This window comes from Thalassophryne amazonica, chromosome 4, assembly GCF_902500255.1.
Source record: "Thalassophryne amazonica chromosome 4, fThaAma1.1, whole genome shotgun sequence".
NCBI lineage: Eukaryota > Metazoa > Chordata > Actinopteri > Batrachoidiformes > Batrachoididae > Thalassophryne > Thalassophryne amazonica.
This window is the reverse complement of record NC_047106.1, coordinates 91,445,107-91,457,022: the sequence shown is the minus strand read 5'-3', so window position 1 is coordinate 91,457,022 and position 11,916 is coordinate 91,445,107. Positions and strand designations below refer to the sequence as shown.

The window sequence follows — 11,916 nt, the reverse complement described above, 5'->3', positions numbered from 1 at the left end:
ACAAAATATTTGATGTTGCAGGAACAGCCAGTGTTGTGTCATCACTTTTAATGTCATACAATGTAGTAATGGGTATTAAGTTTGCAAAACGTATCCCTCTATGCTATGCTATGAATCCTCGGTTTAAATCCCAGCCTGACCGGAAAGGGCCCTTGGGCAGGGTCCCTAATCCCTGAGTTGCTCCCGGTGTGTAGTGGGTGCCTTGCATGGCAGCAGCCTGATATCTGGGTGAATGTGAGGCATTGATGTCTAAAGTTCTTTGAGCATCTGACGCAGATGGAAAAGCACTATATAAATGTAGTCTATGTATTCACCATTTGTTTTCCACTGAAAATATGCAATGTTTAGAAGTCCTTGGAACGATTTTGGTCCATTATGTTTTCTTGGTGTTCTCTGGCTTAAATAAAATGATAAAACACTTTGGGACAAATATACACAGTATCAGTCCAAAACTGGAAGCCAAAATAGCAAATATCTCCACAGCCACAGTGAACTTCCCAGGAGAGCTGACATATGCTGGGATAAAGGTGATCCAGACTGCACAGAATATCAACATGCTAAAAGTGATCAATTTGGCCTCATTAAAATTATCAGGTAGTTTACGGGCTAGGACAGCTAACACAAAACAAAAGACGGCCAGAAGTCCAATATAACCAAGCGCAACCCAGAACCCTGCAGCTGAGCCCAATGCACACTCCAGGATTATTCTGTCCTTATATGTTGTCAGGTTTTTAATTGGAAAGGGAGGATTGAGAACTAGCCAAATAGTGCATATCAAAACTTGAATGAAGGTGAAAGAAATTACGGCTATTCTTTGTTGTAGTGGACCAAACCATTTCATGAAATTACTCCCTGGTAGCCTCGCCCTGAATGCCATTAGCACCACAATCGTTTTCCCAAGGACGCAAGAGATACAAAGGACAAATGTAATTCCAAATGTTGTGTGTCGCAGCACACAGGACCACTTAGATGGCACCCCAATGAAAGTTAAAGAACATAAGAAACACAGGACCAGAGAGAAGAGCAACAAGAAGCTCAGCTCAGAGTTGTTGGCCCTGACGATTGCTGTTCTCCGGTGACGGAAGAAAATAGCTGCTGTTATAAAAGCCAGACAGGCACCACCAACTGAGAATGTGGCCAGGATGATTCCCAGGACTTCATCAAAGGAAAGAAACTGGATAGGCTTTGGCAAACAAATGTCTCTCTTTGCACCAGGCCAGAGCTCAGCAGGGCAACGGAAACAATCAGGGGAGTCTGGAAAAAAGCAAAAGTGGTTTTAACAGTATTTCTTTACGTATACCTCATCAATGCCTAAATGGGAAATATTACCTGTGGTATTACTAATCTCCCCCTCAGGACATGGTGTACAGTCATAGCAGCAGACAGGTTTGCCTTTCTGCAGCAGTTTACGAGTTCCTGGAGGACAGCTGTCAGTGCACACTGACACAGGCACCTGGCACAAACATACACAAAGACTCACACAGACAAGACGTCGGTGCCACTCAACTCTGTGTCACCTAACTTCTCTGGTCATAGTGTTAATTATTGTGCTCTTACTTGGTTTCCACCATCCAACCAGGTGATTTTCTTGGTGATACGGAACTCCTGGCCTGCTGGTAGAGATGCATCATACAGCCCTACTGTCACCAGCTCAGTGCTGCCGTTCTTGTTTTTTCTGCCAGTTCACCAGCTCATATACAGCCACTGGATCACCGTTAATGTCAAATGAGACATGATAACCATTTTGAGAAAAATTTACTCGCTTTAGTGACTAAGAAGCTGTGTAGAATAATAAAAAAAAAAATTGTCACTATTAAGACTTGAAAGGTAAAATCCAACCATTTTACTTCACAAGAGCCAAATTTTGCACATGTGCAAAATAGACCTGTGTATACTTTATCTTGGTAAATTTGTCCACTGGGTTGTGGAATTCGTTTTGCTGACACACTGTGTTGTGAATGCCATGTGCTATGGCATAAACAGCTTTATACACCATGTTAGTGATTCGCAGCTGAGACGTATCAGTGTACGGGCTTTGGAGTGTCTGGATATTTTCACTTCCATCACATGCACTCTCATCTTTGGCAGTGCCTACAAATACAAGACAACATGAGGGTGTTTTTAACTTTGACAGCGAGTCTCATTAACAGTTTCATTGTGCAATAATGTAAGGTTTCAGTAAAAAAAGGACTCCACTGTGAGCAACCACCAATAAAACAAGCAACATATATCTCTCACCTTTTCCAAGGTGACATTTGAATGCATCCTCCCAGAATTCAGTAAGCACAGGAGAAACAGCAACTTTAGTGTCAGAGAGATCAAGGAGGAAGTCTCTGAAGCCTGGGATTACAGATCGCTGAATGCCAAATCCAATTGCTCCAACACAGAAATCAAACCTCAACATGTTTGGGTCAGTTACCCATGATTCACTGCCTATCCACTGACGAGGTGGAGAAGGCTGCCGTGTCAACTCCTCCAGCAAGATCCTCATGTCTCCAGAAGACACAAATGCCACAACAACCACAGCTGAAGACCTGGAAATACAGTGTTGTGACATATCACATACTGCATTGCAGTCATGTGTCAGTGCAAACCTAAAACATTGTCACAGGATGGAAATCAACCTTCTATGAAGTGAATATTTTGCAGTGCAGTATGAATGATGTTGACTGTTTACATTATAATCATTATCAATCAGCATAAGATCAATAAAATGAATAACTGGTGTAGTTTGGTGTGTGGAAACTGAATGTTCTGACAAACCTGCGAATAACGTCAGCCACTTGCTTAATCCTGCTCAGTGGGTTCGTCCGATCAAATGATACTGAATATTCTACACAGATTCTCTCTTTTTGTGCTGCATGTAGGAAAGTCGCCATGCCATTATTACCATAATCAGAATCAGAGCGGATGGCACCTATCCATGACCACCCAAAGTGTTTCACCAGTTTTGGCAAGAGCATCAGCCTGGAACTGGTCACTGGGGATTGTCTGAAGAAAGTTGGGTACTGCTGCTTATCAGACAAACATGCACAAGTTGCATAGTGGCTCACCTAAAGAAAAAAAAAAATGTCAAAAGAACTGTCAGAAAATCAAAAGTTGCTGACTTTTCTGAAACCACCCCTCAAAATTACTTGAGGAATGTCAAAGGCCCCAATGACCCGTGACATGCTGATGGATGGCGTGGAACCAGACGTACCAACAACACCCATCATCATACCAGATTGTGAGCATTTGTCGCCTGTGTCAAACATCATGTCGAGGCCATTTGAAAGCTGGAATGCCACTTGGATTGCCACTGGAACTGAAGCACATGAATCATGGATCTGGTATCCGAGCCTGATGCCCGGCAGCAGCTCTGTGCTATTGTTAATCTCCTCAATGGCAAAGACCATTGCTCGTGAGAACCTCAGTTCACGGGGGTTAATGCTGCACACAAACACACATCATTGTAAACCCATAATGAAGAAAGACCGTTGTTAATGACAATAACTGACAGCAACACAATCTGCAATCCATCCTGAACTGATAGACTAAAAGTTTTAACGGTGTTCAGGTTTTCTTCAACTTTCTTTGTGAACACAAATGTAAAATAGATCCATTGTGATTCCATAGAAAATATGAAAATGTTGTAATATTAAAAAAAAAAAAACACCATTACAATACAATTAAGTTCATGTCGAGAAAACTCATAAACCATTTTTGTTCACACACATTATAATATCTTCTTCATACCCCACTCCTGCATGTTACTAACCTCCCTTTGCACTGTACAGGATTAGGTTTGCTGATGTAATTGTGTTTCACAGTGTGCATGTTGATGTGAATGGAGAAAACACCACCAATAACATAGTCACCATCCATTGAGAACGCAGGTTGTCGAGCAGAACCCTGGAGCTTACACCTCATAGATGAAGCCCCAGCATTAACCCAAGCACCAGTTCTTTTCTCTTTTCTTTCGTGTTTCACTTTATAGTATTCATTGAATTTAAAAGTAGACGACAATGCAAATAAATCCACAACAAAGCTCAAACCGTAACAAAACATTAAGAACTCCATCGACTAAGTCTGTGTGTAAAGCAGCTGTCACTGGGCACATTGTGTTTTCACTTCTTTTATCCCTTTTCAGACAGAACTTTGCCTCCTTGAACTTTACGTCACCTGCTTACTCACAATTACCTCATCTTTTTTCAGTGCTCTTCAAATACTTTCATTCTGTTTGTGCATCTGTTGTATAATCTCAAGTGAGTGTATGTGTCCCATGTCTCCTGATGTTTTTCACTATGAACACTGGGTATCTCCCCTGTCTCCTTATTCCCATGTTTTTTTTTTTTTGTTTTTTTTTTATGTTTGCAACAGGTATGAGTTGTGAAAGCTAACTTTTATCTTATTTATTTTTTTATTTCAATTCAGGAGGCCTAAGCTAAGGTTACATGTGTTTGGTATGATGTTCCTTTGAAGGATCATTTGGTACCACTGGAATGACTGTGTCAAACAAAGTTACCTTGGGAGGCTCAGATGAGGAGTACTGCTTGCATTTTGGGGGAATATCAATTACAATATTTCAGTCATGTGGCTGCTTTCTCAAGGCACATTGATGGACACTTTTGAGAGTTTGGGATAGACTGGATGTATACTTGAGGTGGGCGATACCTGGAATTTTGGTATTGATCCGATACCAAGTAAATACAGGCCCAGTGGTGCCGATATCGATACCGATACCAATACTTTTTCATATTTAAGCTTCATAGATCCAAAGGATCCAAAAGACCTAGGACAGAATTCCACCAAATATTGTACGTGACAACGAAATACTTTATTATCACAATCAACATTTTTGTTTTAAAAAATATCACTCAACACAACGTCAAACAAAATCTCCTGAGGTAGAGGGCTGACAACCCACAATACAAGGGTGCACTGCTCCGTGTTGTGTGACACAGCGCAGCGCTGCTCTTACAGAGAGTAGACTTTGATGAATCTGCGTGCAGGAGAGAAAAAAGCTTGCGTATCGATCTTTTTACACGAGGATCGTTCAATATCAATACCAGCATTGGTATCGGTATTATCGATTTTAGGATCGATCCGCCCACCTCTAATGTATACCTGGGTGTTTGTATCGTGGATGTAGCAAATGCACGGCATGAGCGCATGCTGCCAGATGTGACACAATCAAATGTTCCATCACCTTTCTTTTATTATGAAAGAGGTCCATAAATAAGTTGGGTCATTGCCAAAACCTCCAAAAAAATGACGAGTTGGCCCTCAGTTTTTGAACAATTCTGCTGACAAAAAAAGTGAGGTCAAAATACACTCAACAAAAATATAAACGCAACACTTTTGGTTTTGCTCCCATTTTGTATGAGATGAACTCAAAGATCTAAAACTTTTTCCACATACACAATATCACCATTTCCCTCAAATATTGTTCACAACCAGTCTAAATCCTGTGATAGTGAGCACTTCTCCTTTGCTGAGCTAATCCATCCCACCTCACAGGTGTGCCATATCAAGATGCTGATTAGACACCATGATTAGTGCACAGGTGTGCCTTAGACTGTCCACAATAAAAGGCCACTCTGAAAGGTGCAGTTTTGTTTTATTGGGGGGGATACCAGTCAGTATCTGGTGTGACCACCAGTTGCCTCATGCAGTGCAACACATCTCCTTCGCATAGAGTTGATCAGGTTGTCAATTGTGGCCTGTGGAATGTTGACCCACTCCTCTTCAATGGCTGTGCGAAGTTGCTGGATATTGGCAGGAACTTGGTACACGCTGTCGTATACGCCGGTCCAGAGCATCTCAAACATGCTCCAATGGGTGACATGTCCGGTGAGTATGCCGGCCCATGCAAGAACTGGGACATTTTCAGCTTCCAAGAATTGTGTACAGATCCTTGTAACATGGGGCCATGCATTATCCTGCTGCAACATGAGGTGATGTTCTTGGATGTATGGCACAACAATGGGCCTCAGGATCTCGTCACGGTATCTCTGTGCATTCAAAATGCCATCAATAAAATGCACCTGTGTTCTTCATCCATAACAGACGCCTGCCCATACCATAACCCCACCGCCACCATGGGCCACTCGATCCACAACATTGACATCAGAAAAACCGCTCACCCACCACGACGCCACATACGCTGTCTGCCATCTGTCCTGAACAGTGTGAACAGGGATTCATCCATGAAGAGAACACCTCTCCAACGTGCCAAACGCCAGCGAATGTGAGCATTTGCCCACTCAAGTCGGTTACGACGACGAACTGGAGTCAGGTCGAGACCCCAATGAGGACGACAAGCATGCAGATGAGCTTCCCTGAGACGGTTTCTGACAGTTTGTGCAGACATTCTTTGGTTATGCAAAGCAGTTGTTTCAGCACCTGTCCGAGTGGCTGTCTCAGACGATCTTGGAGGTGAACATGCTGGATGTGGAGGTCCTGGGCTGGTGTGGTTACACGTGGTCTGCGGTTGTGAGGCTGGTTGGATGTACTGCCAAATTCTCTGAAACGCCTTTGGAGATGGCTTATGGTAGCGAAATGAACATTCAATACACGAGCAACAGCTCTGGTTGACATTCCTGCTGTCAGCATGCCAACTGCACGCTCCCTCAAATCTTGCGACATCTGTGGCATTGTGCTGTGTGATAAAACTGCACCTTTCAGAGTGGCCTTTTATTGTGGGCAGTCTAAGGCACACCTGTGCACTAATCATGGTGTCTAATCAGCATCTTGGTATGGCACACCTGTGAGGTGGGATGGATTATCTCAGCAAAGGAGAAGTGCTCACTATCACAGATTTAGACTGGTTTGTGAACAATATTTGAGGGAAATGGTGATATTGTGTATGTGGAAAAAGTTTTAGATCTTTGAGTTCATCTCATACAAAATGGGAGCAAAACCAAAAGTGTTGCGTTTATATTTTTGTTGAGTGTATATTGAAACATCTTTTTATCCTTCTTACCATTTTACTGTTTGACCTTACAAAAGAAAATAAATTACAAAATCCAGTTAAGTATATGTTTTTTTTTTTACATATTTACAAATGTGATTTATCTACTGCACAGTAAAAAAAAATTAAAAATAATAATAATAAAGATTTTAAAATCATAATTAGTTTGTAGTTTGTGTCACACATGGAGGATGGTTGAGATCCCAATGCAGAGCAAAGACAGGCTGGCAGAACACAAAATAGTTTTGTCAGAGCCAGGTACAGTGTAAAGGTCATTACACAGGAGACGAGTCAGATTATAGTGACACTGTCCATTAGGGATTGGCAGGAGAATCTCAGCGCAGCAGAGAAAGGTTCAAAAACATGTGAAACAATCACAGGAAACGCATCCGAAACAGCAGGCAAAATCCAAAACGCTCACTGGAAACAAAGTTTGGCAACAAGAAGTCATACATGGGGAATCACAAGAAACAACAAAGAGAAAGATTTCAATAAAACACAACATTCAGATGAAACGTGAGAGGAACACAGGGTATAAATAAACACTAAAGGAAATCACACAATGAAGACAGGTGACAGTAATTACTGATTGACAGCAGCTAGGGAGAGACAGGAAGAAAGTTTACAAAATGCACTATAAGTATAACCACCAAAATAAAACAAGAAGAAACATATGTTTCGTTCCTGTGTTTACTTTATTGTGGTTTTGTTCCTGTGTTTATTGTAGTTAGTTCTTGTTTTATTTTGGTGATTTCATGATTTCCTGGTGTGTGTGTGTGTGTGTGTGTTGGGGGGACGACACACGGCACAAGCCATTTGTGTGTGTGTGTGTGTGGGGGGGGGGGGGGGGGGGCTTGGCACAGTCACACCCATGGCACAGTCACACCCGGGTTTTCACCGGCTTTTTTTTATCTTTGTCATTTCTTGTGATTCCCTGTGTATGGCTACTTGTTAGGAAATTTGTTTCCAGCGAGCATTTTGGATTTTGCCTGCTGTTTAGAACACTTTTCCTGTAATTGTTTCTTAAATGGACTGCATTTATATAGCGCTTTTCCATCTGTATCAGACGCTCAATGCACTTTACAATTATGCCTCACATTCACCCTGATGTCAGGGTGCTGCCATATAAGGCGCTCACTGCACACTGGGAGCAATAGGAGATTAAAGACCTTGCCCAAGGGCCCTTAGTGATTTTCCAGTCAGGATTTCTTAATCTTTATAAGGTCTTCTGGTCTGTGGGACCCGTTTTCCTTTTTTAGTTTAAGTTAAATCAGAAAAAAAAGACATTTTTTAAACTAAGATTCACTGGCCTTGGCTCATATTCTATGAGGAACATTAATCAGAGAACATTTTCAATGACACGCACCCTGTTTACCCCCCTTCACATTTATATTACATACAGGTTCTTTGGGTCTAGTGGACCCGGGGCTAGTGAAAGTGTGGAAATCATACATCCTGTGCACCTTCATTTTTCCTTTCTGCTTTCTGGGTGGGTAGGGGGAAAGAGAAAGAGACAGAGAGAAGCTGATGAAAGGACTCTTGGTGTGAGCACCCACAGTGTTCCCACACAATGTTGCAACCTTGCATGGGACCTGCACCAACATTCCCACACATTTCCCCTGTTTTGCGGGAACCAATCTTGGGGACCTGACACTATAAATAGCACTGTCAGAATGGTTCCATACCACAACTGATCAAGATGGCAAAGGCACACTTTGATGGCACACTTTGACTTTTGACTTTGTTCGGGCTGCCTTACAGTTGACATTGGAAGAGACAGAGGGTTTTGATGGTGATGCAGAGGAAGAAGTACATAGGCAATAAATGCAGTGAAACTCTGCCCCTCATGTGTGGTATAGTCTGGCATGAAAATGGCTGAGTTCAGTGGGGCTAATGTGTTGTTCAGATAGATGTTATGTGTAAAAAGACTTGAGTAGGTGAATTATGATGAAATTCAAATAAATAGACACTATAGTTTTGGAAAACTTACATTGTACATTATTAGTTATTTTCCAGTTTATGCCCGTTTTATGATGCATATCCTTTATTTTGTTAAAAAAATAAATAATAATGAGTGGCATTTCTATTCATAAATGTGAAGTAACAAAGGCAAAGGAACAAATTTAACATATGTGGTGTTTATATTACTTGCAATTGAAATTAAGTAAACATCTGCCGAGTATTTTAACAAAAAAAAAATGTTGATTATGTTGAATTAAAACCACCAAAATGCAATGGGTCCACCAGACCCCAGCAGGACTCCCTGTGTAACAAAAAAACGAAGACCCTATAAGGGTAAGCTGACCCTTTGGGGTTTTGGGGGGAAGAAGAGCTTTCCCAACCCTCACCCCTGTTGGTCCGCTGCTGCACCAAAGGCCTGCAGTGTGTGTGCAGCTGCAGAGGAAGAGTTCGCTGCCTGTTGTTATTGGCTCTGTGCTCTGAAACAGTGAGACAGATTATCTTAACCCTCTGGGGCCGACGCCATCGTATACGACTGGCTGAGACCAAGTTTTACTAAATTTAAAATGAACTTTTAATGATATGAGATAGAACTTACTCTTTTTTTTTTGCTGAAAAGTTAACTCCGTGGATGTTTGAGCCAGCCATCCACCATCTTTGTACTTCTCATAGAAGCTGTGTGATGACGTGCGCAATGTGAGTGTCCAATCGGAATTGGTTCACCGCAGTGCTTAATTTGTAAAGTGGGAGGTCCCGGAGTGCAGAGGATGGGTGGCTCCAGTGCAGAAAAAAAAAAAAGAAGGGCTGGGGGGCGGGAGCTTGCGAACAACGCTGTGCGCCACACCGAAAATAAACTGGGCATGTATTGTAGGCCTAATAACACTAGTCACACCAAATCCGGATAGAGTACAAATTCCTCAGTGGTCCCTCGTTTATTGCGGGAGTTACGTTCTCCGCGTTCACACCAGGTGCGACGCGAGCGACTGCAACCACAGGTTGCCATGGAATCCCCATGGAAGGACGCGTTTTGGCACCAAACCGCGCAGCGCGACACGAGTGAAGCGATTTTGAGCGTTTTGTGCATTTATGGCACGATATTGCGTCGTGTTTTCCTCCTCCCCAAGTTGAAAAATCTGAACTTTTTTGTCTCGTCGCACCGCGATAACCAATCAGGGACTGAAGATGTAGTGACGTGGAGATGTCTGGAGTTTGACTGAAGATGTGCACGTGTCCTGTATCTGGTCGCAGCCTGTGAGCAGGACCTATGTCTCTTTTGTCCTTTATTTCACAATCATGACAGAGTTTTTGGAGCAAGCAGCAGCCCCACAGCAGGGGAAGCGGAGTTTCTTTTTCTTTTTTTTTTTTTTTACGTGCGCACGCGAGGGAATCATCCATGGAGATTATTTTACTTATTAACTACACAGATGTATAATAAAGCAAATGGTGACTGGTTTCTAAAGACAATTATGACAGAGTTTTTTTGGGAAAGCGAGGAGCAGCCCCACAGCAAGAAGCGGAGTTTCTTTTTTTCTTTTTTTCTTTTTTTATGTTTACGTGCACGCGAGAGCGAATTGTCTGTGTGGAGAATATTTTATTAATTAACTACACAGATGTATAATAATACAAATGGTGACTGGTTTCTAAACACAATTATAACAGAGTTTTTTGGGGGAAGAGTGAGCTGCAGCAAGCAGCGGAGTTTCTTTTTTTTATTGTGTACATGTGCGCACGTGAATGGGACAGTTGGTCCTCAAACTGGGTCCTGCAGAGGCGGAAGGACCACTGAAAAGGGAGGGAGGAGGGGCTGCTCCTCAGAGTGTAAGGAGCCAAAGTGGGCCAAAGCGTGAAAGCTGCTTTCAGAGCAGGACAGAACACTCCAAAACACAGTAGAAGTAGAAGTTTGTGATGTGACCTTTGTGTAATAGCAGACAGAAAATGCTTTGAGATGAAGACAAACAAAACGCATAGACCATTTTGTATATATTGTTCAAAATGTGTATTTGTGTTTATTGTTTGAACCTTGTTGTTGTACAGTCTTTCACACAAGAGCCCAAATTACCTTTATAAAGTGTCAAAACAGTTGTTTATTATAGTTTGCTGTGTGTTTTGAATAAATGTGTGTGTAAAATTATTTTTCTGCTTTACTTTTTCCTTTCTTATTTCTGATTGTGTAAACCTTTATTACACTTATAAAACACCACTATAGCATATATATCTGAAATTACAGGTTGTCCTGAAAAAAAGAAACAAAACTTGATCGGGGATGCAGGGAGAGCTGTTAACAGCAATATAAAACATTTATGCCAGGCAAGTGAACTGTCCAAAAAATGCCCTCGGACCCCAGAGGGTTAAGAACATGTATTGCGTATTTAAAGTGAAACAGTGTGTTTGTGTATTAAAAAAACAAAACAAAACAAAACAACAAAAAAAAAACACATTGCTATGTGTTGACCTCCTGGAGTGAAAGGACATGCACTTTTTAAAAGTGAATTAACTGACTAATCAAAAAACACCTTTATTGGATGGATTCTTACCAGATTTGATCAGATCTTTCGTCTATTAATCAACAGGGTGGACAGCAGATTTATCAATGCAGCTTTTGCGGAAAAGCATGTGAGGCTGATTTTCACAGGCTACATTCACAATATGCATGCACTGTTGGGAAAGCTCTGAAACCTGCAATGACACACAGAAAAGAAATACATGATTGGGTACTTTAGAAAGAAAAATTTGACTTGTCCGATTTGGGCAAGGTTATAAAGGATCTGTGCTGTCCAATCACATTTTTTACTTGTCCCGGACAATTGGACAAACGTTAATGTCAAGGGCTGAATTGTTGTAATTGGGGGGGAGGGTGTGCCTGCAACAGTGCCCTCCAGCGGGAGGTGTACCAGGGGTTCTCAGTCTGGTACTCAAGGAGCCTGAACCTGCACATTTTCTTTTCTGGTGTCTGTTCTGTTAGGAGTTGATTGGCTGTGCACCTAAATTAGCAAATCATCTTGGGG

General features: G+C 41.9%; 1 protein-coding gene across 1 annotated transcript; it reads right to left on the bottom strand.

Annotated features, from left to right (window-relative positions):
• Positions 1-373: 373 nt before the first annotated feature.
• LOC117508484 (extracellular calcium-sensing receptor-like) lies at positions 374-3,864 on the bottom strand. The gene is given in 9 exon segments (XM_034168257.1): positions 374-1,254; positions 1,330-1,453; positions 1,558-1,674; positions 1,676-1,771; positions 1,877-2,091; positions 2,239-2,534; positions 2,764-3,053; positions 3,135-3,429; positions 3,758-3,864. Coding segments are annotated over 9 exon segments (2,421 nt in total).
• Positions 3,865-11,916: the final 8,052 nt, after the last annotated feature.